Raw genomic sequence first — 26,660 nt, forward strand, 5'->3', positions numbered from 1 at the left:
GCCAGAAAAAAAATTCTGCTTGTCTGTATTCCACAAAGGGACTGTCATACCAGCTGTTTAAAGAAACCAAGTCTCCCTCTCTTTGAAAATCCCCATGGGGCCACGTTTTATTGTTCTTATGGTTCTTAGCACTTCCTATCCCACACTGTTAATTGCTGATGTACATGTCTTATACCTAACTTCAAGCCATTCATCTCTGTAACACCCAGCACTCAGCCTACTGCTGAGCATGTAGGAGGCACTCAAACTGGTAAAAGATAAACCGATTCAAGTGAATGTTCTTCCAACAGTATCTGGCCCCCCTCCAAAAACAAACTTGTGACTAGAAGAGACACAGACCATTGCCACATTCTTGCCAACATGACTGATTAAAATGCCCTTACAATTAGCTCGGTCACAGTTTCCAGCAAGTGCTGAGGCTTTTGATAGTTAAATCAGCTTTCATTGATGTGTTCTGTTTTCTACGTGTGTTTTGATCAAAGAGTAAAAACAGGTTCTCTAACAATAGGGTTAGAATACATGAGACAGGATGACTCTTAATAATGTCAAGTCAGTCAGTAAGGAATATAAGTCACCAATAAAATGAAAACATCTGACTGTAGGTCTTCCAAAAGAAAGGAATAGGACTAACAAACAAGAATATAGTGCTTTACCATTTACAGATCTTTCACATACATTCCATTTGACCCTCACAACAACCCTGTGAGGTAGGCAGCACTGATACTATTCTTCTCATTTAACAGATGAGGAAAGTGAATCTCAGAGCAGTTAACTGAAGTGCCCAACATTCTATAGTTAGTAGATAATTTGTATTAATATCAGTCTTTGGCCTAAAAATTCAGCACCCAACCTCGCCTCATACTTGCTGTACCTACTTCACAGGGATAATGAAGATAAAATGAATTCAAGGCTAGAAAAATACTTTGAGGGAAAAAGCACTATATAATTATACCCGCAAACTATAATTTTCCACAATATATGGCTCATTCCCCTTCTCATCCCAGCTTGTGCATGAACCCAGAATTTTATATTGCCTCAGTTCTGTGCTCAGCTGAGCAACTAAGTAAGGCAGGGAAACAGTGTGATCCTGTTTGAAGTTATATAAATTACAATCAGGGTAACTGCTAGTATAGCAAATTGAAAAACAACACAGACCAATGTGCAGCTAGGACCCACTGAAGCACAAAGCAAAGCAAGGCAACATCATCAGATAGGGCATGATTGCATAGAAGGAAACGTGGTGTCAGAGTTCCAACTGGCACACACACAGTAATCTAAGGCAAAGTGGTGGCAAAGAAGTTACTTGTTCCATATTATATAAACACGAGCAGAAGATTCACGGGAACCCATGCAAAAGCATCTTCTGTCACACTGATCTCTCCAGCTGCCTTCAGAGGATATAAACAACAGTGTCATCTTCATTTTAACGGATGACTGTAGCTGTGCTCATATCCTGCACTGAACCAAGGAACAGCTCCATGCTGAACTTTCTTGGCTAAAATACAAGGAGTACCATCATTGCTAGTCAGACTAATAAACAGAATGTCTTTTAAGGTAATGAATTAGATGGCTGTGTTTAGACTTTTTTTTTTTTTTCAGGATTCACTTTGGATTCTCCTGCTTTTAAGACCCAAAGAAAGTTATATTGAGTTTTTATTGGTGATTCTAAGTATATGTGTTTATAACAGTTAAAGTGTGATAGGTGAATTCAACATATTAAAAGAGTTCTAGAGCATCTGTTCAGAAAAGGTTATATACTATACAAACTATTCAAGTCATACAAAACCATTTTTTTCAGTGTCTTTTCAACTGAGAAGGATCCTATTCAGCACGCTTCTCCTCCTGAGGTGGTTCATACTGAGCAAGCTATAGGGCAAAGACAGAGGAGTTTAGGTGAATTTTATTCTAAATTGGGTAAAAAAAACTTAATAGTAACAAAATGAGTAGTTAACTATTCAATTACTGAATCAGGAACTTTATATGAATATCCTATCCATTTTTAAACCATTTAAGATTTATACAATTTAAGATTTAATACAATCAAATGTAATGAAAACTCTTTTCATATAAACCTTTAAAATTACTGGGAAACCAGTGCCGGATTTCAGTTCATGACTGCACTGCTCAAATACTTAATAATGCAATAATCTGTCTCTTTCTTCCCAAAGATGCTATGGCTTCTGGTAAAGGACTTAACTCTTTAACAAAAGTTTACTGAACTTTCTCTTAAAAAGCAGGAAAAAAGAATAATGTAACATATATTAATCTAGCCAGTCAGTGAAGAAGAGCTCATGTCTTTGACTTAAATGGTGCCAAAGAGTTAACTGATAATTTGTACTGTGGAATCTTGGATTATTTAAGAGGCTGTATTTTCTGTTATGCTAAGATTTAGGTTATTCCAATTAGTTGAGAGATTTGAGAAGATGATTAGACTTCACTGTGCTTTAGTTTTCTACCTATAAATCGTTTTGTGTACCTGTTTCGCTTATCTCGCAAGGTCGTTGAGCAGATAAATCACATTATAAGAAATGCCTAGAGTAATGTAAAATGCGTTACGTGATTCAGAATGTGGAAAAACCTCAAAGACTTAAGAGTTGACTAATTTGAAGTTTATGAAAAGTCTCACAGGAGTTTCAACAGAGAAAAAACTTGAGCACAGACAAAATTAAGTGCAAACAAATTTATAGAGATAAACACATTACAGCGCCAGCACATATGACTGTGCAGGTTACACACTGCACAACTCTGAGAGGTGCCATTCGCAAAGCATTGACCTTACAATGACCTACTTAGATCAAGTGCTTAGGACTCCCAGAACACTCCATTTACTCATAAGCAGCATTAACCAATGTACTCATCCTTTTTTTTTTTTTTTAAAGTAGGCGCCATGCTCTGCGTGGAGCCCAATGCAGAGCTTGAATTTAAGACCCTAACATCCCAAGACCTAGGCTGGGATCAGGAGTTGGCGGCTTAACCAGCTGAGCCACCCAGGCGCCCCCCTCATCTTTTTCTTGATGCAGGTTCCCAAGAAGCTCTTCTTGACCACACATTGCTTGTCCTATTTACAATTTGTGGTTTTCTAGATAGAGCATCAGTTCAGCCTTGCAGTTAATCAAGATTTTTTATCCTCCTCCCTCCCCTACTATCCATTTTAGTGAGGTTTTGCTCTTTTTAATCATTAAGGGTGAAATTATTTTTAACATGAATTCTTTTAAAACATTTACCTTTGTTTTCAGTTTTTTATTTTCTTCTACAATAGCTTCATATTTCTCTTTCATTTCTGCCAGTTCTAGGCGAAGCAGCTCTATTTCTGGATTTTCTGGAGTAGCAGCTCCTAAGTGATGCTTTAAAAAACTAATACCAAAGTTAAGAATTTACTTGAGCTGAATGAAACTAATGAAATAGCTCAGAGCAGTATCAGTATCTCTGATCATGGTCACCCCACCTTACCACCACCATTTACCCAGAGATCATCATCGCAAAACATAAAGGAAAGTAACTTTTTCAATCGTGAAAAATACTTTAAATATTTATCTATGTGAAAAAATAAGAGTTCAAAAATAAGTCCTTTTTCTGACTTGAAAGATGAAAAGGATACTCCAAAGCACTATTAGGTTTCTCTGGTTCTTCATATAAGGCTACCAATACTGCAAATCAAAAAGCAGAAAAAAGCAACAATTAAAGTCTTAAATTTGAATGCCTGAAAATTATATAGCCCAGTAAATGTTAAATGCCTGTTATACGCCAAGCACATTGCTAGGACTGCCATACCATGGTAAACAAGGCAGCTAAGGTCCCTGCTCTCAACAACTTTACAGTCTAGTGCAAAAGCAAAGAACTAGACCAAAAAAAAAAAAAAAGGCATCAAGTGGCAATACAGGATGATGGATTATGGGAGCGCTTTGGAAGAACACCTAACTCACCTTAATGAACCAGGGAAGGCTCCCTAACAAAGGGAAATAAGACCTGAGACTTGGTTATGAGGGTTTCAGATAAAATGGGAAGGTGAGGGGGTGGGTAGGGCAAGAGAACAACACATTGAGGAACCGAAAATTCAAGTATGGCTAGATGGAGCCGTGAACAATGTGGCAGGAAAGGAAGCTGGCAGGGTGGTCAGGACGCAGACCAGGGAGGATCCTGCAAGTTTGGTTAGACTTTGATCCTTAGAACAGGCATATAATTAAACAGTTTTTAGCAGGAGAGTGACAGGATCACTCTTAACTACTGTATGGAAGATCCTGAGTGGGACAAGGATGAAGGCAGGAAGAGCAGTTAAGAGGCAGGTGTGGCAATCCAGCTGAAAAAGATAGCAACCTGCACTAGAGTGAGGGGGGGTGAAAATAAAGTAGATAAATTTGAGAAAAATTTTGGAGAGAATCAACAGGGCTATGGTAATTACTGAAAGAAGTTTTGAATTCAGAATGTGCTTCAAGAATAGTTTCATATACAACATGCTAAATAACCACCAACCAAAGACTTTACCAGTTATCTGCATGCTCAAATCAACATTAAAATAGATGTTTTAGTTTGTATCCAAAAGCTCATGTGAGCACTACCTTGCTCGTCTTCTACTGAACAAATTCCTCCTGGGATTTACTACTCAGATAAAAGTCTCTAGACCAGTGGTTAAATTTTTTGTGCATGGAACCCTTTGAAAAGTGACAAAAGCCCAAAAATGTAACTACACACAAATAACGTCCATCTCTAGACTCCAAGCTAAAAACTGTTGTAAAACAACTTACACACTTCCTTTTTTAGCTTTAATAAATCATCAAAATATATAGACAGTATGAAAAAATCAAATGGAGCCGTGACTTTTTAACACCCTGCACTGAGTTCTGATAGTTACTCTTCTAAGTATACATACAACCCTATTTTTTGAGAAATTGGTAGGTTTACATCACCACCACCCTCTCCAATATGTTTTTCTTTAAATAACACACTCAAACCTGTTTCTTCCATTAATTTCCACTGATCTCTGCCAACTAACATTATAAGACATGAATACTCTTACCCTTTTCTACCTCTTCTTCCCCACCCCATTTCTTTCAGCTTCTAAACTTCTGTCTGTGGTACTATGAGGTTGATAATTACAGAACATAATGTAAATGTCAAGTTTCCTGTGCTTTTCTATAGATGAAATATACTTCCTTTTAATCAGATAAGAACTCAATAGCTGCTGTTTCCCTTTTTGCCTTAGCAGGAGGGATTTTTAGAGGTTGATGTACTCAAAATAACTCAAATGCTTCTTTTTCCATATGACTTATCTTTATCTTTAGCCGTCCTTTAGTGTGTTAATGTTAGAAGCAGTTTCAGATCCTCTTGGAAATATGCTGTATTAAAATTAAATTAAATATGTATAAAGTACCCGTGTTTGAAACTGAAAATCAAATTTTAAATAGGTCACATCAGTAGAGACATTATGCTAAATTCTCTGATATTATTTAGGAGACCGTAAATCCACAGAGATTGAGAAGTCAGATGCCAGTAGATGTGAGCAAGGGAAAAGGAGCCTTCAGGGGTTTCCAATCTCGCGAGGGAAGATCCATGTACAGCCACAAGGCTGTTACTTCCCACCAAGGTCATTTATCTGTCTTCTAACATTCTTTTACTCTGTCCAGCCACTCTGGCCTCCTTGCCTTCCTGGAATGCTTGACATCACATATCATCCAGATCTCTGCTCAAATGTTACTTCTTGAGACCTTCCCCCATCACACCTTATAAATGGCACACCCGTTGCTCTTTATCCCCTTTGCTGTGTTTTTATTCATAGAATTTCCCACTGGCTGGCACTATGTATTATCTGTCTCCTCCAAATAGAATATAAGGTCATTTAGAGCAGGGGCTTCCCCCCACCCCACTGCTGTATCCCCAGTGCCTGGAACAGAGACCTTAATAAAATGATGAAAGTTAATTAACTTACGGAATGTTTTTTTTTTTTTTTTAAGGGGAGGGGTCAATGAAATTGAACCTTCTGTGACACTTCAGGAGAGGACAGAGCACAGCACTTTCATAGAATACTCCTATCATGTTTGCTGAAATTTAATTGCAAAGAGATAAAGAAACTGGTACCTGAACCTAAGGTTGGTAGCAATTCAGAATTCTCAGCCCATACATGGGAATTAAAAGTCCTGCTTTCTGTTAAGACCCAGAGTTAATCTCCCAGAATTTTCTCCTAACCTTTGCTTCCGGCCAAGAGCAGTTACCAAATTAATTCCCACACACTTCTCATGTGGAGCCAGTCATCATCCCTGACAGCTCTTCTGTTCTACACCCTTGAAAGTCCTAGCCAATGTGCTGAATGATACATAGCTGACATTCACATTATTGCTGAGCTAATGAAGTAAGCAGTACCCCAGCTATCTCTTGGAACTCTCCAGTTTGAAGCTCCTTATTCATCTTAAGTCTTGAATCCCCTTGGAGAAAGAGATACAGTGTAATAGCTTCCATCTTAAAAAGTGTAAACAATATAACCATTTTCATGTGCCCTCAAGCTCTTTAAACTGTAATTCTACTTATGAAATCTGCACAGAGTAGGAATTGGTATAGCCTACGAAAGTGGGGGTTGAAAAACCGCAGCCAGACTGACTATGAATCGCCTACTTTGGGGATTGAGTTCACTTAGTTATTTTATAAGCAACTTTGAAATCAGGTAATTTTCCCACTGGCCCTTTGTTCGAGGGGAAAATGCTTCTTTACATAATTTTGACTTCGCAAAAACTGTAAGGAGAGAGGAATTGGGATTTCAAGGTCTTTAGCAAACGTGCTCGCTGCGACCGCTCGAGGCAAGGCAACGGAAGTCGGAGGGACTTTGCAACAGCTGCAAGAGTTTCACTCCGCCCGGAGAGCAGTAGTGTGAGCGAGGCTACCCCAACTCCGGTGCCGTCCGACAGCCAGACGTGCGCCAATGCCTGCTGAACCCCGAGGCCCACCTAGCTGGACCCCAGACAGATCCCACCTGTTCCCCTTCTTTCCCTACGCCTTGGCCCGTCGGGGGCTCAGCGCCAAAGAGCACGGCGTGGACACGAAGAACCCTCTCCTAGCCCATGCTCACCCTTAGTCAGCGTGTCCAGCACCCCCGACTTCTCCAAGTACCTCCGGAACTGCTCGCGCTTCGAGTCGGCGGCCTGAGGAGACACGGCGGGTCAGTGGCCAAAGCCCAGGGGCCGGAGCAGGAAGAAGGCGCTGGGAGTCCGGCAACCCCGCCTCCGCCTCGCTACCTCAGGCCCCCAAAACCTGCGCGCGCGCCCCCATTCCCACCCTCAGCCGACCAGCGGCTGGCTACCGCCCGCACGCCCCCAGCCACGCCGCGCCCCCCTCACTTTGTAATGGGCCATAGTGACAGCGGCAGCGGCGTAGCTGGCGCCCGAGACCGTGGCTGGCGGGCTCTGAGCCGCACTGCTCATGCGCGGAAGGGCGCGCGCGCCTGCGTACTTGCGGACCACGGGCCGAGATCGCAGGGGTGTGGCCTGTTTTCATGACGACCAGGACGCTGTGAGTGCCCCATAGTGGGCTAAGCCGAGGGAGGCTGCGTACGCCCGCCTCTCTGCTCCCGGAGCAGCACCTCTCCTTCCTCTTCCGGTCCTTGCAGCGATTCGGTTGCTTAGCGAGAGGCGAGGTTTTGGTAACTCCGGACTGGTGTCCAGGTGGGGCCAAAGATGGGCGTGGCTTGCGGAGGCCGGTAGCGCTGGGACTGGAGCCGAGTGGGATCTTCGGACACCCGTCTGGAGCAGACCTGGCTCAGCTGGGACCTCATTAGGTGTGGCAACCTATACAAGCCGGTTTCTTGGCTCTCATGCTGAAAAGGTGCGCACGACCGACGCCGGGCAACCCTTGGGTATGCAATGTCTGGAAAGGAGTTCTTAGACTCGTGTGTTTCTGCTCCCGCTCTTACTTTTGGAGTTCGTTTTGTGGCGGGCTTGATAGGGGCCTCTGGAGGATGGATGAGCGGAAGCGTACTAAGCTTTTGAGCGCTTAATGTGTGCCAGGCACTGTACTAAACACGTTTCTTATTTTAATTCTCATGCTATCCTTGTAAGGTGGGCAGTGTTAATAGAGTGGCGAAGTTAGAGGACCAGGGAGTGTAGAGCTACGACTCCAGCCTGGGTACTGAATCAAAATGCTATAAAGCCATCAATCTTTTTAAAATTTTATTTACTAGACAGCAATATTATCACTATACTCAGGAGACATCAGGTTGCAGTCAATAAAGAAATTAAGTTAAGTCCCAGGGACAAACAATTGAACCATTGTCCAGAAATAAAAGATTAGCAAGTAGAAAGGAGAATTATGTAGAACAAGGACAGTCTCCTAAAGCTGTACTCCCTTCAGGGAAAAATCTGTTTCCAAACCATTAAGCCTCGATTCTGAACATGTGACTTTCCCAGAATCAGTTTTCATGAATTTTAAAGGAAGTCTCTGAAAAAGTAATTCTGATTTGGTAACTATGTCTTTGAGTTTAAAACTGCCCTTCACCATTCAGAATTAATCTCTTTTTCCTTTTTGAAATGGTTTTGCAGTTGTCTGCCTTAACAACGGGTCTTTAGGGCTACCCTTGTCTTGCCTGCACTCCACCACCACTAGGGTACTTCTGTGATAGCTTAATATGCAGAATGTCTAGAAGCCAACAGCTGTTCAGATCTGAAGGTCTGTGGGAGCCCGCCTACCAATGAGGTTGTTTGTCAGCAACCCCAAATGATTTGGAGGACAAGCAGTAGGATTATTGCAGCTTCTGACCAAATCAGATTCAAAGGACAATTGTCCCAAAGAAGCAGGAGTATCTGGAATGTCAAGTGACTGGCAGTCTCCCTGGGAAGGAGGAAGGGTGCTAATTGTGCCCTCTCTGAACTGGCCCTTCAGGTTTCCTTTAGGAGGTGACACCTGATTTTCATCTTCCTTAGAGGGACCCCATGTAGCACTAGGCCACAACTGTTCCCAGGCACAGTTAGCAGGTAGAGGGAAAGCTGTTTGGGATGACTGCCCCATGTGGTTGTCCAGATCTATAGCAACACCTGGAATAGAACAGTGACCTCTAGAGCAGTGGTTCCTTTTGCTGTCTTTGCAATCAATTTCTCTCTTTTCCCTTAATGGGTTACCCATTTCTTTTCTAAATATTTTATGAGTGTCTTCATTATTACATGAGCTGAAGTGTTGAAGATGACTACAGGTAGCGCTAAGTGTGTGCATCTCATCAGAAAGTACAATTTCTTGTTTATCCAAAACACATTTCTCATCATTTCCGCTGTGATTGTCAGGATCCACCTGAAATGCAGGTGAATTTAAACTAGGGCACACTGCTGTGTGTTTTTGCTTTTCCATTAACAGGTAATAATCAGGTGCAGAAGAGAGTCTCTTCAGTGAATTTGCAGATGCGCTCTGATACTTGGCAGGATTTTGTTTTGACTTGTTCGCAAAAAATTCATTATGCTCATCCTTCCATTTATATTGTCCCCAAAGCCCTCTTTTAATCTTTTTAAAACCTAGGTGGAAAATTTCTAGAACATTTAAGAGAAGCGAAACAGTGGCTATGGCTTGCATAAATAGTAGGAATATTGTCTTTTCTGTTGGTCTTGAGACAAAACAATCAATTATATTTGGACACGGGTGGCCATGGCATTTAAATAAAGGCTCTAAATGAAATCCATATAAAAGATACTGTCCAATCATGAACCCAACCTCAACCACGGAGCGAGTGAAAATGTGTACCACGTAAGTGCAAAGCAGTGTTCCTCTGAGTGGAGCTTTATTTAGTTTCCTTTGTTCCAGCTGACAAAGTTCTTGCTCCAGTCTCCTTCGGTCCCCAGGCATTTCAAACTCCACCCCCTCCAGTGCTCCTCTCAGTTGAGCTTTCTTCCTCTGCCTCTCTTTCTCCAGAACCCTCAGTCGGTATAAAGCATGGCCCATATAGACCAGGGATGGTGAAGACACAAATATCACTTGCAAAACCCAGTATCTAACAAGGGAGATAGGAAAGGCCTGGTCATAGCACACATTTCTGCAGCCAGGTTGTTCTGTATTACAGATGAAGCCAGACTGCTCGTCATTCCAGACATCCTCAGCTGCTACACCCAGAACAAGCATTCGAAATATGAACAGGATAGTGAGCCAGATCTTTCCAATTATGGTGGAGTGGATGTGAACTTCCTCCAGGATGCCTCCAAGGAAATTCCAGTTCCCCATGTTTATTTAGTCAGCCATCTTCACTCTGAACCCCATCAAATGGGAGACAGATAAATTCTTCCATTCTGAAGGACATGCTAATTCCTAAAGCAAACCTATGGCGAAAACATGAACAAAGCATCACTCTCTTCATGTGCGGGTTACTCTCCTCTTTCCCTAGAGAACTGTGGTAATCTTAGCAAGAATTTTTTAAGCTATCAGGAATTTTTAATCACTTATGTTTAGACATCATAATTCAATGAAGAAAAAAAAAAGATAGCTGGAGGAGGCGTTGTATATATTCTCTATGAAGAATAGAACTCTAGATGGGGTGCTTGGCTGGCTCAGTCAGAAGAGCATGTGACTCTTGAACTGGGGGTTGTGAGTTTGAGCCCCATGTTGGGTGTAGAGATGACTTAAAATAAGTAAATAAAATTAAAAAAAAAAAACAACTCTAGGACTCCCTATAAGAAAAGAGTCTTGTTATTGTTAGTTGAAGTTTATTGCTGTTTTACTTTAACTGAGAACTTTTGGGCAGGTTCCTAAAACTACTGATGTGATCTTACAAATCTCTCTATTAAGATTATATAAAAATTGGGACGCCTGGGTGGCTCAGTTGATTAAGCCTCTGCCTTCAGCTCAGGTCATGATCCTGGGGTCCTGGGATGGAGTCCCACATCGGGCTCCTTGCTCGGCAGGGAGCCTGCTTCCTCCTCTCTCTCTGCCTGCCTCTCTGCCTATTTGTGTGTACTCTCTCTCTCTGACAAATAAAATCTTAAAAAAAAAATTATAACCAAAGTCAGTGATCTTAAAATCTCATTTATACACAAAGGAAAATGAAAGTGTTTCATTTGATAATTCAGTAGGATACAGCACTTAATGAAAATCAGAGGAAACAGATCTGGCTCTTGCTATCAGAATTTAGATTTGTTTTTTAATCCATGTTTAAATGTCTAAATTCTCTTGGCTTTCTGACAGTTGTTGAGCACTTTCAGAAATCAGAAATTTCAGTAATATTTATGAATATTCATAAAATTCTTAATTAGCTATGAACAATTGTGTACATTTTTATCATCTTAAAATGAACTCCAGTTAACTAAGTAAAGCTTAAATTAAAAAAACAACTTCAAGATAAATACAAATAAAAAAAGAACTCCAGAAATTCTAAACTATTTTTGTCCTAGCAGAATGTTTTTAGATAGTTCTTGAAATAAACAGATGGCTGTGGTGGTGGTGGTATTATAGATATTTTCATTGTAACAATATTTGACCTACTTAGGACACATCGCTTGCTTTTATGGAAGGAACAGTGTAATAACAGAGCAAGTTATACTTTAGATGCTTGGATTATCAAGCAGTACATTCCATATTAAGGTAGAGATTCTAGTGTATCTAAGAGGAAATATATCCTACAGGAAAGATAAAAAGACAAGTGTTTTCATAACTTTCATTTAAAATATCAATGTGGGGGCGCCTGGGTGGCTTAGTGGGTTAAGCCGCTGCCTTCAGCTCAGGTCATGATCTCAGGGTCCTGGGATTGAGTCCCGCATCCGGCTCTCTGCTCGGCAGGGAGCCTGCTTCCCTCTCTCTCTCTCTCTCTACCTGCCTCTCTGCCTACTTGTGATCTCTCTCTGTCAAATAAATAAATAAAATCTTTAATAAAAAAAAAAAAATAAAATATCAATGTGTGTACTATATCCCTTATATAAAGGGAAATGTTACACAGTTAAATACAATACTGGGATACTATAGCTAAACAATATATTCATCACAAAAACCTTATAAAAACCTTATTTGGTAGGAATATTGTTTCCCCAGTTTACAGATGAGGAGACTGAGGCACACCTAAATTATCCAAGGTTGGGGCAGCTGGGTGGCTCCGTTGGCTAAACTTCCAAGTCTCAATATTGGCTCAGGCCATGATCTCAGGGTTGTGGGTTCAAGCCTCACATCCAGCTCTACACTGAGCACAGCATCTGCCTGGTACTCTCTCTCCCTCACCCTCTGCCCTCCCCCAACCAAATGAATAAAATCTTTAAATTACCCAAGGTCACACAGCTGGAACTGGCATTGAAAATCAGTGTGGCTCTAAAGTCAGGTCCTGTTCTATTTTTCCCCTTTGGGTGCACTTAAGATTTGCATGAAAGAAACATGAAGAAATCATCTGTTTTCTCTTAAAGGTTTACTTAAATTAGGTATGTCAAATAGTGATAGTTTGGACTTTTTAAATAACTGATTTTAAAGTCTTTAGTTCCTTTTCTAAAGCTTCATACGATTGAAAAGATTTACAAAAGCATCAAACTTCTAAAAATTAGTTGTACTTCTGAGATAGAGAAAATTTCTATTTAACTTTATTATGTTAATAATAACATATTCTTTGATCCAACAATCCAAAACACTTTAAAGTATAAGCAATGGTATCATTCATGTTGTTCTTAATAATTGCAAATTGAATATGTCCAAAGTAATTATCACTACAAGAAAGGCAGTGTTGTACATAATAAATAATAGTGCATCTATAGTATGGTACCATGCAACCAGTAAAAATGATAAATATATACTAATATAAAAAAACATTTGATGGCGATTCACAGACCTGTACCCCTGGGGATAAAAATATATGTTTATAAAAAATTAAAAATTAAAAAAAAGACATTTGATATATTGTTTCAGTTTATAAAATAGAACAGTATGACCCCATAATCATATATTTGTTTATATGTAGAAATGTGTAAGAAAAAGCCTAGAAGAAAATTCATCAAGGTATTAACTATGATTTAAAAAAAAAACTAAAGATATTAAGTATGATAATCTCTGGGTGGTATAATTACAATTGACATTTTTTTTAATTACATGTATTTTAATTTGTTTTTACCATGAGCACTTCTATAATCACACACAGAAAAATTGTTTTTCCTTAAGATACAAAAGCATAGTATTTCCTGAAAGGAGCAGTAAATTAGCTACTAATCTTAAGTTCTGAAGCTTTCCTAAATGACATGAATACTAGTCTACAAAGACTCAATCCCACAGAATTCAGAAGCAAAGAATAAAAACATTTCAAACAACTCTTTGTTAATTTGCTAAAACAGAGATTAACACAAACCTGTTCAGATAAATCTGAGAAGCAAATCATGTTCTCTGAAGGTGTCCCTTCCCAGGTGTTGCAGGTATAGTGCAGTTCAATTCAATCTGAGTCAGCCATCTGCTAAAATTCATTTGTGCTCATTGTTCCTGCTCCTGAAACCACTCTGTCCAATAGAACTTTTGCAACAATGCTGAAACAGACTCCCTCTGCACTGTCCAATAAGGTAGTCACAAGCTACCATAGAGCCATTGGGCACTTGCATCATGACTTGTGTAACACAGGAACTGAGGGGTTTTTATCTTATTTAATTTTAATTAAAATTTAAGAGCTGCATGTACCTTCTGGCTACTTTATTGGATGGGATAAATAAAGAATATTTCCAGTATTTCTAATAACATAGCAGTTTAGAAGACTAAAGTTCTGAGCCCCAAATTAAGCTGAATAGATGGTTCCTCTATAATTCAGAGACGTCAAATTGAAAACACCAGATGTTCGTATGCTTTTTTTTTGTAGTAATTTTGCCCCCTGGGGAGCCCAATTAGATATCACTGTTTTGGGTAATGTGAACCATGTTTCTAGTACTGAAAACTCTTTCTGACTAAAAACAGTTTCTTTTTTATTTATTTATTTGAGAGAGAGAGCATGATGGGGGGAGGGTCAGAGGGTGAAGCAAACTCCCTGCTGAGCAGGGAACCTGATGTGGGATTTGATCCTGGGACTCCAGGATCATGACTGGAGCTGAAGGCAGTCACTTAACCAACTGAGCCACCCAGGCACCCCTAAAAAAGTTTTCATAGTTAGATGAATTCTGTTTCTCTGTCTAGTTTTCTGTTAGGACAATTAAATTTCCATTTAGGTCATTAAAGTTCTCTCTTCAGAGCTAGTGACCTGATGGGTTGGCCATGACCGATGACTATTTCTTCTCTGAGCTTTTGTTTTTTTCCCTTAAGATTTTTTATTTTTAAGTAATCTCTACTCCCCAACATGAGGCTTGAACTCAGAACTCTGAGATCAAAAATGGCAGGCTCTTCAGCCGGAGCCAGCCAGACACCCCTTCTCTGGGCTCTTTGCCAATTAACAGATACTTTTCAGATTAAATGCAACTATTTTACAGGGGAAAATTATACATTTATATTCATATATTTGTATATTATATGTTACATAGGTGTAATATATACATTATACATAAACTATTAATAAACTTGAAAAACACTAAGCCTCATTAGTAGTTAGATAAATACAAATTTAAAGGAAGTATTATTTTTTCACTATCAAAATGCAGATTTTTTTCAAAGATTTACAGTATCTGCTTTTGGTAAAAGTATAAGGAAACTTACTATCACCTGCTGTCAGTAAGAATGTAAGTGGATGCAGCTACTTAAAAGGCAGTTTAAATCTATCAAAATTAACAGCATTTCTGCTTCTGGATGCTTAAAATATTCATTGAGCAAACATACTCAAAGGTATCCTGCACCTAGGAAGTGCACATAACACTGTTGATAATAACACAAAATCAGCAACAGTGTCCAGTAGAGGCGTGGCTAAATAACCACAGTACATCTTTATCATCCCGCAACTCAGAGAATGGAAGCCTCTAACATCACATTGTAGAGCAAGTTACAGAGCCGCACCCCTAGTATAATCTCATTTATGCTGTTAAAATTTAACAGTCATATGTATGAACTGTATACATATGTATGAACATATACATAATATGTATATTTAATTAGAACAGAGATTAACCCAGATCTTTCTAAGTCGGGGTAAATCATTCTTATAAGTTATACCAGTCACCTTCAACTTGTTCTCTGAACTTGTCCCTTTGGGGATGCAGAGCAGGTTCAGTGCCATTTAGTACAGTGAGGGAGCCAGGCATCAACTCAAATCCATTTTCCTTTCTGCGCCTCGTGGGTAGAAAAAGATCTTCGAGAACATACCCCCAGCTGTTGACAGCAGTCATCACCAGGAAAAGGAGCAGGTTTGGGGTGGGAAGGTAAAAGAGACTCTTTCATTTAAGTTCTTGTTCAAATATTTGTTTAACCAAAAACATATGCATATTCTCATACTCAAAAAACTTTTTTTTTAACAAATCTCAGATCAGTTTTTCTCAAAATGCTGACATAATACTTGGCATATATCTAAGTAAGTATGTATGCTCCTTTCAGAAAACAGCAACATGTTTAGATAGGTGTTCAAAAATAAAACATGTCAATGATGAAAGAAAAACATTGTATTTCCTGTGTTCAGATAGCCCAAAACTACTATTTTGGATAAAGGGTGACCAAGGCACCTGGGTAGCTCCTTGGTTAAATGTCTGACTCCATCATAGCTCATGTCTTGATCTTAGGGTTGTTGAGTTCAAGCCCCATGTTGGGCTCCATGCTGCATGGAGCCTACTTTTTTTTTTTTTCTTTTTTGAAAATGGGGAGAGAGAGAGTGCAAGGGGTGAGGAGGAGCAGAGGGACAGGGAGAGGGAGAATCCCGAGCAGGCTTCATGCTGAGCTCAGAGCCCGCTGCAGGGAGGGAGGAGGGGGAAGGGGGAGGGCACAGGGCACAGTCCTGTGACCCTGAGATCATGACCTGAGCTAAAATCAAGAGTGAGCCACCCAGGTGCCCAGACATGGAGCCTACATTTTAAAAAAAAAAAAGGCTAACAGTCTGGGTTCTATAATAAGAAAGGAGACAGGCTTCTCAGCTTTCAGATTTGACATTTTACCTTTTGTAAATAAATCCTACCCACTCCCAGGAGAGCCACTAGCCATGTAAAGGATGAGAATCCAGAGTCCGGGATTGCACCAGAAAGCTAGTTCTAGGTTCCTCAGGATCCTAGACACACTTCTTGAATCTTAAACTGGCAGTCCGGAAAATTTTCAGTCTCCTTTTATAAGATATTTCTAGCATCTATGATGCACTCACAGAAATGTTTGTTCTGTCCTCCTATGATACTCTCAGCTTTCAGTATTTGGGGAACATAGCCTCATTAGAGGAGGAGAGAGTGGGCTTTCGAGTCATTACCAACCTTTAAATCAGTGCCCTCTTAGACAAGTTACTTGATTTTTTTTTTTTAATGATTTTCCATGTGGTCCTCTCTAGATAGAGTAATAGCCACCTTGCTGGGTTGCTGAAAAGATGAGCAATAATGTATATCAAGCACCTCAAACAGTGATCTGTCCACCCGCAACAGTGACAGAAAGTGATTATCAATAGTCTGGCACAGGTATGAAAAGTTTTTATTATCAGCACAGTACAGTATTTGTGAATTCTATCAAACAGTCTCTACAACATACCCTCTAAGGAGAGCAAGTCTCATTTAGATACATATGATGCACACCATGAGTCTGGAAAGAGCCAATCCCTGCTTTTTCTATCCCTTCCCTTTTCTCTCTTCCTTTTCCCTCCTCTGCGTTCAGAAGCCCCTTCCCTAAACCCTAACCCCTTTTGTAAACAGTCTTTGCAACTGAGGACATCGGTGGTGTTCTGACCTCTTTAAAAAAAATTGTTAGTATTTGCAAGGACTTCTTGGTCTCTTCATAGACTTCAGTTTTTTTCCAGATGGCTCTTTGCATTCCTTGGTTTATATATCATGAGGCAGTTCAGTTTGCTGGGGATAGGAAAATGTTGAAAAACACGGCAAATAAGACACAAGCGAAATAAGCTGCAATTGCTATCCAGAACCTTGGGTCCTTCAGCAGAGCCTTATCAAAGCAGCTAAACACAGTGTAACCTATGGACATTCCAGCGAATCCACCTGCAACATGGGCTGCAAAAGACACCTTGGGAGGAAAAGGGGAGACATGAAAATAAGCGAAGAAAATGCTAATTGCATATTTCAGTTGCGTCCCTCTTCCTAAAAGACACATACCATCAGAGTCAACAAGAGTCTTAAAAGCCTGAAGGACAAGGAGGTACGCGAAAAAGAGACCCAGAACTCCCATGTGCACAGAGAGGAGATGTTCTGAAACCATGCTGAGCTTAAAAAATGTCATTTCATCCACACTCCGAATGCACAGGACCGAGACATTCTTTCTCACTCATTCTCTGTCACCATCACATTCAGGATGGTCCTGTATAATGTCAAGAGGAGGTGTTCCATGACCACGGGGGATCTCTGTAGGAGCCGCATCTAACCCCACATAAATGGAATGTCAGAATGAAAACACGGATGACAGAGACACACGTATGCCAGCAGAAACTACCCAATTCAAAGACTAATAAGAAAACTCTGTCGTTTTGTTTTTGTTTTATCTTGCAAAATCATCTGGACCAAATTTTCATTGCTGTTTTCCAGGTGCAGAGAAGTTAGAGTCAGCAATCAGGGCTCTGAGAGAGTTAAGTGAAAAGGATAATCCAAAAATCTGATTTCTTCAGGAATCTGTTCACCTTCCACTGAAAAGCGTGACTGCCCTAAATCACAGAATTGTTGCCCCTATTTGATGACCCTTTTGGCTACTGATATGATAGCTGAACAAGTTCTTATTAAAAAATAATAAATGAGGGGCACCTGGGTGGCTCAGTGGGTTAGGCCGCTGCCTTCGGCTCAGGTCATGATCTCAGGGTCATGGGATCGAGTCCCGCATCGGGCTCTCTGCTCAGCAGGGAGCCTGCTTCCCTTCCTCTCTCTCTGCCTGCCTTTCCGTCTACTTGTGATTTCTCTCTGTCAAATAAATAAATAAAATCTTTAAAAAAATAATAATAATAATAATAATAAATGAAACTCACCGGTGACCCGTCCACAGGGACAAAGAACCTTCTGTAGAGAGCAAATCCCATATCTGACCCAACTAGAAAGAAAAACAAACTGATGAAGACCCAGGACCACCAGAGCAATACACCAGATGTTTTGGGTTCTCTTCTAGTAATGGTAGCAGCTAACATTTATGGAGACTCACTCTGCCAGGTGCTATTATAAGAGCTTTAAGAGTATCAATTTGTGGGGATGCCTGGGTGGCTCAGTCCATTGGGCGGCTGCCTTCGGCTCGGGTCATGATCTCAGGGTCCTGGGATCGAGTGCCGCATCAGTGGGGGGGGTCCTTGCTCCGCAGGGGGCCTGCTTCTCCCTCTGCCTCTGCCTGCCATTCTGCCTGCCTGTACTCTATCTATCTGACAAATAAATAAAATCTAAAAAAACAAAAAGTATCAATTTGCTAATCCTCATAAGGACTCTATGAAATGAATATACCATTATCCCATGTGACAGATTGATTCATCCCACCTGTATTTGGTGGTTATCCACTATGTCACAGGCACTATTCTAGGGGGCAGAGATACTGCAGTGAACAGATGAGACAGCTCTGCCTCCTGGAGCTGATGGTCTCGTTCCGGGAGGCACACAAATTATTAAAACATAAAACGTGCAGTACAGCAAATGGCACTAAGTGCTCCATCAAATGGGCAAAATGCAGAGAGGAAGGAGGATAAGGAACGCTGGGAGTAGGGTGTGATTTTTTAATAGAGTCAAGGACAATCTCACTGAGAATATGACATGTGACAGAGATAAGAGAGCAAGCGATGCTGTCCTCTGAAGTAAGAGTCTTGCAGGCAGTGGGAAGAGCAAGTGCAAAGTCCCTGTGGCAGGAATGTGCCCGATGTGCTGGAGGAAGACCAGAGCAGCTGAGCTGGCTGAGTAGTTGGTTTTCAAAGTGTGGTTTCCTGCCCCTCCAAGAGCAGCAGCAAACATTCACCTGGAACTTATTATAAATTAAACTTCTCAGGCTCACCCTAGAATTATTGAACCAGAAACCCTGAAGATGAGGCTCAGGAGTCTATGTTTTAACAAGACCTCAGGTGATTATGGACTGCAGTTGGGGATAAAATGTTAGGCGAGGAGCAGGGGACAAATCACGTAGGGGCTTTATGGGCCAGTGTAAAGACTTTGGCTCCAAGTGGTAGGAAACCTTTGAAAGCTTTGGAGCACACAAGTGATATGATTCAACTTATGTTTTGGTGGTGGTGGTTGTTGTTGCTTTAAGATTTTATTTATTTGCTAGAGAAAGAGAGAGAGGACAAGCAGGGGGAGCAGCAGGCAGAGGGAGAAGCAGGGTCCCCCACTGAGCAAGGAGCCTGATGTGGGACCCTGGGACCCTGGACCCTGGGATCACAACCTGAGCCGAAGGCAGCTGCCTTAACGGACTGAGCCACCCAGGTGTGTACCTCGACGTCTGTTTTTGAAAGATCATTCTGGCTGCTATACAGGAAGGAGTGTAAGAGACCAAGGACGAGAGCAGGAGACCAGCTAGATCACAGGTATGATATCCATCCAAGTGAGGAATGACGGTGGCATCTTATCCATAAGGAAAACAAAACACAGGAGGTAAGTACTTGTCCAAGGCCACCCAGCTCAGAGGCAGGGACAAGGATTTGAACCTTAAGAAGTCTGACCATGGAGGCTCCCCTCTCACCTACCACACTAACTGCCTCTAAGTACACCAGAGCACTGATGACAGGCCAAGAAAAGAGATGAGTCCATACTTTCCAATGGAACATCAAGAGCCAGAACTCAACCTTCTTCAAATAAGGCAGACCCATGATGCCAAAGGAGTTTCCAGGACTTCTTGGCCTAGAAGAACTCCACCTTCCACGTGGCCTATACTTGGAAACATCTCGTGCAGCTGTCACATTCCACACCCATCCCTCAACTCCCTGTGCTCCACTTAGTGGAGCCTCCGTGTCCTCGGAGATGGAAAGACCTAGTCCTTGCCTTTGGGGAAACAGCATCAGGGCCATGTGCTGTGGCTGGTTTCCCTTTTAATACTGTATTGATTGATGTTCAAGTGACTAGACGGGAATTGAGGTCGAGGAAGTACTCAATATTAATTTAATTGTGAATGACTGTTACACAACGTGCTGGATAAATGCATCTGAGTTGTATCTGCAGCCATCATTTGGATTTCCTAGTCCTGTGTAAATAAATACACAACAGAGGTAGAACTAGGAAAGTTCTTACTGGAAAAAGTTATTCTGGCCTCGTCATCCACAGAACAAGGCCTCCTTTCAAAAAGTTCTTGTAACCCTTAGCACATCCATTCCTCCAACCTCTTGCTCTCTTGTCATGCCCTTTCTATATCTCTCTGCCCGACTCCTCCTGCTTCCTGGGAGAGTTTGCTTCTCCATCTGCTGCAGTGTCTACACTGGGACATGTCTTCCCACCCGAAAAGAAGCTTCTTTTCCAATAAACCAAGTTATTGTCCTTGCTAAAAATTTGACACTGATTTTTAAGAGAGTTGCCTTTATAAGGATTTTTTTTTTTTTGGAAGGGTGAAAATGTGATTTCATCTTTCAAAAACTCAGCTGCTTTTTCAGTAGATGCATGGAACAATAATGCTTAGGAAGGAAGGTTCATCAGGCCAATTGTCCTTCACAGTTAAGAAGAATATTTTACCTGTTTAACCAGTTAAAAAAAAAAAAACTATACACTTTCCCAAGGAAATGTGTTTAAAATAAAAATATACTGTATTTTGTTAATGTGGCATGTGTTGTAATTTGCCTTTTCTTCAATAATAGGTAAACCACAAAGCCGAAGAACTTTTAGAAATGGTCCATGCCAGGGAGTGGGAAAGGTTAACATTAACAGGTCTTAGCTGCTCTGTAAAAATAAAGTGACTTTATTACTTACCTCGGGAATGACATAATGTTACATAAACTATTTTTGGAGACTCCCTGTGCATAAGGAAAGGGTTTTTACTCCAACACTGAAGAGTATTAAAACCATTTTCCCATCAAGGGTTTGAGACTCATTTTACAAAGTCATTCATAATTACCCTAAAAGAAACAGACTGAAAACCAAGAAACGTGTGTGTGGCAACATGTTTTGGTCACAGGATTTGTCCCTTGGTCCCAGTGTGACACTTAACAGCCCAGGTGGCAGCTCTGCTCCACAGTGACTCTCACAACAGACATTTGCTGTCCTTTCTGTGCTCACAACTTTGCCTCACATTTTCAGTTTCTTACGGACAAAAATATTACATTGAGTATGTGTAACATATAAACAAGTCACTTACCTTCTCTCAAGATGAAACAGTGTTTTTACAGCTGAACTGTCCATAAACTGGATTTAGTCTCCTCAGAGGTAGTTGGCCCTATTCCCAGCAATGTGGATAACTGAACTCTTGATACCAATTAGCAGAACCATTTCTTCTTACCATGTGGATAGCCAAAATCTTAGGTTTTATCAAGCATTGCCTCCATCATGGCCTTCAAGAGGGACCCTACTGTCTCACCCCAGGGTCTGCCTTCTCCCCACACCCTCTATGTGGCTCCAGCTTCTGCAGAAGCAGATCAAAAAACACGAGTTAATAGCCCTGCCGTGGCTCTTTTTCTTCTACCCAGTGTGGCCTGCCACCACCCAAAATCTACCATGACGTTCAGACTCGGCTAAAGTTTCGCTTCCTCTCCAGACTGAGCATTCTTCCTAAACTCCTTCAGCATGTAATTCTCTGCTGTCATTCTTGGAGATTTCAAAAGCCACACTGGCCATCCTCCCAGTTCCTTGACCTCTCCGTTCCCTCACCCTCCGCTCCTGTCTTCAAGCCTCAGCCACTGCTCCATGCTTAGATCCTAGATCAGATTTTTTTCCCTTCATCTGAAAATGTATAAAGTGAGGAAGAGAACAGATCATGTCCGTGTTTTTCAAGCTTTCCTGTTTCAGACAATATCACATACAGAGTCCAATGTATGAGAAAAATCCAGTATATAAAACATAAATGAAGCTGTTGTGGTTAAAGTAGACAGACTACCTAAAGCTCTATCCTCTTGACTTCCCCCACTCCAGAAAGAAACAAAAAGCAGAAACTCATTACTAAGGCACCTCTAAAAACCCCCCCACAGGGGTGTGAAAACTCCTCCATTGACCTTTCTGCTTAGGGTTATGGAGCCAAAATTCTTTGTCACTCCCTGCCAGTATTTAGGAAAAGTGAGGCCCTCTGGAAGTCAAACTGATAAAGTTACAGGTGCGAAGTGTTCACAAAACAAATTGACTTATAATGGAACACCTGGGTGGCTCAGTGGCTCAGTGGGTTAAAGCCTCTACCTTCGGCTCAGGTCATTATCTCAGGGTCCTGGGATCGAGCCCCACATTGGGCCCTCTGCTCAGCAGGGAGCTTGCTTCCCCCTCTCTCTCTGCCTACCTGTGATCTCTGTCAGTCAAATAAATAAATAAAATCTTTAAAAACAAACAAACAAACTTACTTATAAGGATGATGATCAGTAGTCTGACAATTCCGAGGGCAGGAATCATTTCTCGAAAATTCTTGCAAAGAGATAAATAAAAATAATGTAAGCCATCTATTGGCAAATGAAACCTCCACTGTACTCTCTCTTCACCTGCTTTTTCATTTAAAGTTTGAGTGTCAAGTATTTACAAAATAAAGCAATGCTCTCGAAGCACAGCTTTCAAATGTATTTGGGAAGTATAATGCTGGTGTACTTGAGAGCAAAAGAAATAGTTAATTCCTTTTAATTCCTAGTTAACTAGACAGGACTGTATTAGCAGGAAAAAAATCAAAATATAGGTAATGTGGAAATCAATACTTAACATGTCATGGGTAGAGATATGATAAGATAGATAGATGCTGTCAAATGAAGTCTGATGAAATATTTCTAAGGGTGTTTTGGTTAATATTCATTCAATACTTTATCCTCTTCCTTCCAAATAGGAGTTAGTTAAAATTTGAATATTATCTCAATTCTTTTAAAGAATTTCAAAAAAATTTAAAATATTGGGTAAAAAAAAAAAATAAAGTTTCATGTTAGCTTTGAAAAATCTCGGTCCAGGGGCACCTGGATGGCTCAGTCAGTTGAGTGTCCAATTCTTGCTTTCAGCTGAGGCCATGCATGATCTCGGGGTCATGAGATCAAGTTCCATGTAGGGCTCTGTGCTCAGCAGAGGAGTCTGCTTAAGATTCTCTCTCCTACCCCTCTCTGTTCTCTCTCTCTCTCTCCAAAATAAATAAATAAATCTTTTAAAAAGAAAATCTCAGTCCAGTTTACAGTATCCTCCCGTGTTACTAAAGAATTACTGAGTCAGGGGCACCTGGGTGGCTCAGTCGGTTAAGTGTCTGCCTTCAGTTCAGATCATGATCTTGGGATCCTGTGATCAAGCCCTCCATTGGGCTCCCTACTCAGTGAGGTGTCTGCTTCTTCCTCTCCCTCTCCCCCTCCCCTGGCTCATGCTCTCTCTCTCTCAAATAAATAAATTAAATCTTAAAAAAAAAAAAAACTGAGTCAGACAGACATCTCTACTTTAATTTATTGAGTTACTTCTCCCTCCCCTTTCAATTTATTAATTCTCTTCCCAAAGAGTAAAGACACTGAAATATCCATGTTTACTTTAAATCAATTATTTTTAAACTGTTGGGGTCACAACCTATAATAAGAAACAATTTACATAAAAATCCAGTACACACATAAATCAAACAGTTTTACACGTAATACATACTGAATTTTTTTTTAATTTTTAATTTTTAAAAAAAATTTTATTAGTTTAAGTCAGCTCCATGCCCAATATGGGGCTTGAACTCAAGACCCCAAGATTAAAAGTCACATGCTCTGCCTACTTAGCCTGCCAGGTGCCCCTCTTTTTGTTTAATTTTTGGTCACAATTCCTTAAACTGTGTTCACAACCCACTAATGGGCTACAATCCAAAGCCTGAAAAACATTTTTCTAAATAACTTCTATTTTTAGAATAGTTTTATAATTGCTTCCTATTTTCCTCCTAGGGTATTTTTTTTTAAAGATTTGACTTATTTATTTGACAGAAAGAGACATAGCAAGAGAGAGAACACAAGTAGGGGGGATGGAGGAGGGAGAGGCAGGCTTCCCACTGAACAGGGAGCCCTATGCAGAAGGTTAATCCCAGGAGCCTGGGATCATGACATGAGCCAAAGGCAGACTCTTAATGACTAAGCCACCCAGGCAACCCCCCTCCTAGACTATTTATAAGTATACCATCGTGGGTCAAAGGGTTTCAGAGCTAGCCAAGATTTAACACTATAGTCTCTTTTAAAAAGTGGTTGACATTCTTACATACTAGACATTGACATATAAAATGGTATTTTGCATTTATCTATGAAAATTTAAAGCCTTGACCCAGTAAATCCACTTCTAGGAATTTATCCTACCAACATACACACACACACACAAACACACACACACACACGCGCGTGCAAAAAGATAAATGTAAGAGAACAACATCCTTACAGCACTATCTACAAGTGTGAATAGGTAGAGTCACCCCACTTTTTTTTCATTGAAGGATTAAATCAGGATGCAGCTCTACAGTGTGCTGTGGGGCACTTGAAGAGACTGAAGTGGATTTCTGTGTACTGATATGGGTAAATGGAGTCAAGATAACTCTATGTTAAGACAAAGAACAGTATCTTTAAGAGCGGGTCCATTTTTGTAGTCAATTTTGTCAGGATTTTGAATACATCTAGAAAAAGATCTGAAAGGATGTATATCAAACTGTTAACAGATACTCTATTTGAGATTTTGACTATTATTCAGCTTAAAAATTTTTTTAGTATTCATCACTTTTGAGATCAGAAAAAAAAATAAAGATAAAATATGAAAGGAAAATCCTGGTTCCTAAAAGGAAGATGAATGCTCAGTAAATATGATGAAGATTCCCTGATCCAAATACCAGTTATTCTTTAAAAGGAAAAAAAAAAATCTGTAGATTCCATTCCCAAAGTTCTTACCACCAGAACATTCATAAAATAGCCTCCCATCAGAGCATAGACTCCTCCTGAAGCACCCACAAGATATTTGAGTGGGTCGAAAATGGAGCTGGCAAGGGACCCTAAAGAAATAAAACACAAAGGATCGCACATAAGAATCATGAAAAGATAAATCTTTCTAACCTAAGGCAGAAGTTGGGAAGATTGGGCCATTATCATATTAATAAGCAGCAAGTTTATTTTGTTTGTCCCTTCTGTACTATAAAAGTATAGCTATGTCACATCAATTTTTCTGAAATTAATTAAATGTTCAATATGAGGACAGTATAACAGGGACAAAGAGCATAAACTCTAGAGCCAAAATTACCAGGTGTGTGACTTGAGCAAGTTTCTTAACCTCTCTATGCCCTAGTTTCCCTACGTAAAGAGAATATTAATAGAACTTACCTCAGTGCATTGTCAGGGGAAGGGAATGAGTTATGTCCATCATGCTTAGAATGCTGCCTAACATGTATTATGTACTTAACTAACTATTGTTTCAAAATATTGCACATGTTTAGCCAAAACTATCAAAATACCTGAGACATTCCAACATCTTATGATCTAATGGCTGGCTTTCTCATGAAGTGAAGATGTGACCTCAAAACCCTTCTCAACATAGTATTCAATCAGATTCAAACAAGAGGAAATCTATTTGCCAACCCAATCTTAGATTGTCTGAACCAAAACAAGCCTTTAAAACCACCTTCTGCAAACTCTAAGATGATCTCTCTGTACTGCTTTGTTCTACTACTTAGTTTTTTGCTTTTAAGGCTCTCCTTCATTCCTTAGGATACAATGTAATACCTGCTTTGTGCCAGAAAGACAAAGTGGCCTTAGGAATTTTATAAACAAATGAGTAAACAAGTATAAGAAGCAGAATAAAACAACTACTATGATTTCTTAAATGTAATGAATTTGCTATGGAAGCACTTAGGAAGGAATTATTTTTTTCCCCCAGCAGAGAGGTGGAGGCCTTGCTCCACTGAGAAGGAGGATACAGCATTTTGATTAAACTCTAAAATATCTTTAAGATTTGTAAGGGAAGCAAAGGAGGGGAAAGGATTCAGGACTTAGGTAACTGGAAAAGTAAAGACACAGAGACAAAGGTATATGGGTGACTAAATATCAGTGAGTAGTCCAACAGATTGAGGGGATGGTCCTCAAATGTCAACCTTCTGACTAGGGCTCAAGTGGCTGCATCTTAATCATATGAGTAATTTATTTTTAAAACACATATGTACATGTCCACTTCTAGCCATGATGGAGTAACAAGGATAAGATTTTCTCTCCTGCTTGAAACAGCTAAAACCACTGGACAAAATATATGAAACAGTGATTCCAAGATACTGGACCTAAGATAACAAAGGACAGTGAAACCTGATGGACAAGAAAGAAATGAAGTGAGCTATCTGATTGCACAGCTTACTGCCTTGAAAGAAATTACAGGGTTCCCCCCAGGTAGCTCTCAGTTAACTTTAAGTTGATGAGATAGAGTTTCAAGTCCAGATAGTCCTAGGCAGCTAGAGGTTGCAAGACAGTGCACCAGAGAGAAAGGAGCAACAGACAGAACTCCAGAGAGGAGCACATGAGGAAATTACCTAAGCTAAAGAAAAAAACACCAGAAATGAATAGAGGGGAGAGCAAGTAGCTTTGCTCACCCAGCACAGAGAGGCCAAGTAACTTTCCAAACCAGAAAACT

General features: G+C 40.4%; 3 protein-coding genes and 1 long non-coding RNA gene across 24 annotated transcripts in view; 1 reads left to right on the top strand and 3 right to left on the bottom strand.

Annotated features, from left to right (window-relative positions):
* LOC123387322 overlaps positions 1-26,660 on the top strand; it is a 66,580-nt gene that overhangs the window by 2,479 nt on the left and 37,441 nt on the right. For 4 of the 7 annotated variants that reach the window (XR_006601718.1, XR_006601716.1, XR_006601717.1 and 1 more), the window contains one exon: positions 5,949-7,837. This is a non-coding gene — a long non-coding RNA (uncharacterized LOC123387322). The remainder of the gene's footprint in view (positions 1-5,948; positions 7,838-26,660) is intronic. The other 3 variants (XR_006601719.1, XR_006601721.1, XR_006601720.1) reach the window with 1 other exon arrangement.
* On the bottom strand, positions 78-7,477 carry LOC101685641 (MYC binding protein). The gene is made up of 5 exons (XM_004740730.3): positions 7,323-7,477; positions 7,055-7,127; positions 3,599-3,647; positions 3,225-3,354; positions 78-1,866 (listed from the first exon to the last, which is right to left on the bottom strand). Exons 1-5 carry the CDS (start codon positions 7,404-7,406, stop codon positions 1,822-1,824), a joined length of 381 nt encoding a protein of 126 aa, XP_004740787.1. The 5' UTR covers positions 7,407-7,477; the 3' UTR covers positions 78-1,821.
* GJA9 (gap junction protein alpha 9) lies at positions 7,982-10,179 on the bottom strand. Its single transcript, XM_045064225.1, has one exon. It carries the CDS (start codon positions 10,177-10,179, stop codon positions 8,635-8,637), a length of 1,545 nt encoding a protein of 514 aa, XP_044920160.1. The 3' UTR covers positions 7,982-8,634.
* The window catches only part of RHBDL2 (rhomboid like 2), a 55,808-nt gene continuing 39,322 nt past the window's right edge, over positions 10,175-26,660 (bottom strand). Inside the window, exons 6-10 of one of the 15 annotated variants that reach the window (XM_045064230.1) lie at positions 24,941-25,041; positions 22,430-22,490; positions 19,397-19,526; positions 17,966-18,027; positions 10,183-10,274 (exon numbers count right to left, since the gene is read on the bottom strand). In XM_045064230.1, coding sequence (XP_044920165.1) covers positions 10,264-10,274; positions 17,966-18,027; positions 19,397-19,526; positions 22,430-22,490; positions 24,941-25,041 — 365 coding nt within the window. In that variant the 3' untranslated portion in view covers positions 10,183-10,263. Of the gene's footprint in view, positions 10,275-13,988; positions 15,190-16,459; positions 17,020-17,965; positions 18,028-19,396; positions 19,527-22,429; positions 22,491-24,940; positions 25,042-26,660 lie in introns of those variants that run through there. The other 14 variants (XM_045064229.1, XM_045064233.1, XM_045064227.1 and 11 more) reach the window with 14 other exon arrangements.

The sequence above is a fragment of the Mustela putorius genome, unplaced genomic scaffold, assembly GCF_011764305.1.
Source record: "Mustela putorius furo isolate JIRA1106 unplaced genomic scaffold, ASM1176430v1.1 tig00003853_pilon_pilon_pilon, whole genome shotgun sequence".
NCBI lineage: Eukaryota > Metazoa > Chordata > Mammalia > Carnivora > Mustelidae > Mustela > Mustela putorius.

What these genes read in the sequence shown, in the direction of transcription:
- LOC101685641 (XM_004740730.3), bottom strand. Translation starts at nt 7,406, where the DNA reads ATGAGCAGTGCGGCTCAGAGCCCGCCAGCCACGGTCTCGGGCGCCAGC. An exon ending in TCACTATGGCCCATTACAAA is followed by an intron (nt 7,128 to 7,322) that starts GTGAGGGGGGCG and finishes GTGTCTCCTCAG; the next exon opens with GCCGCCGACTCGAAGCGCGA. An exon ending in AAACCTAATAGTGCTTTGGA is followed by an intron (nt 3,355 to 3,598) that starts GTATCCTTTTCA and finishes CTTTGGTATTAG; the next exon opens with TTTTTTAAAGCATCACTTAG.
- GJA9 (XM_045064225.1), bottom strand. Translation starts at nt 10,179, where the DNA reads ATGGGGAACTGGAATTTCCTTGGAGGCATCCTGGAGGAAGTTCACATC.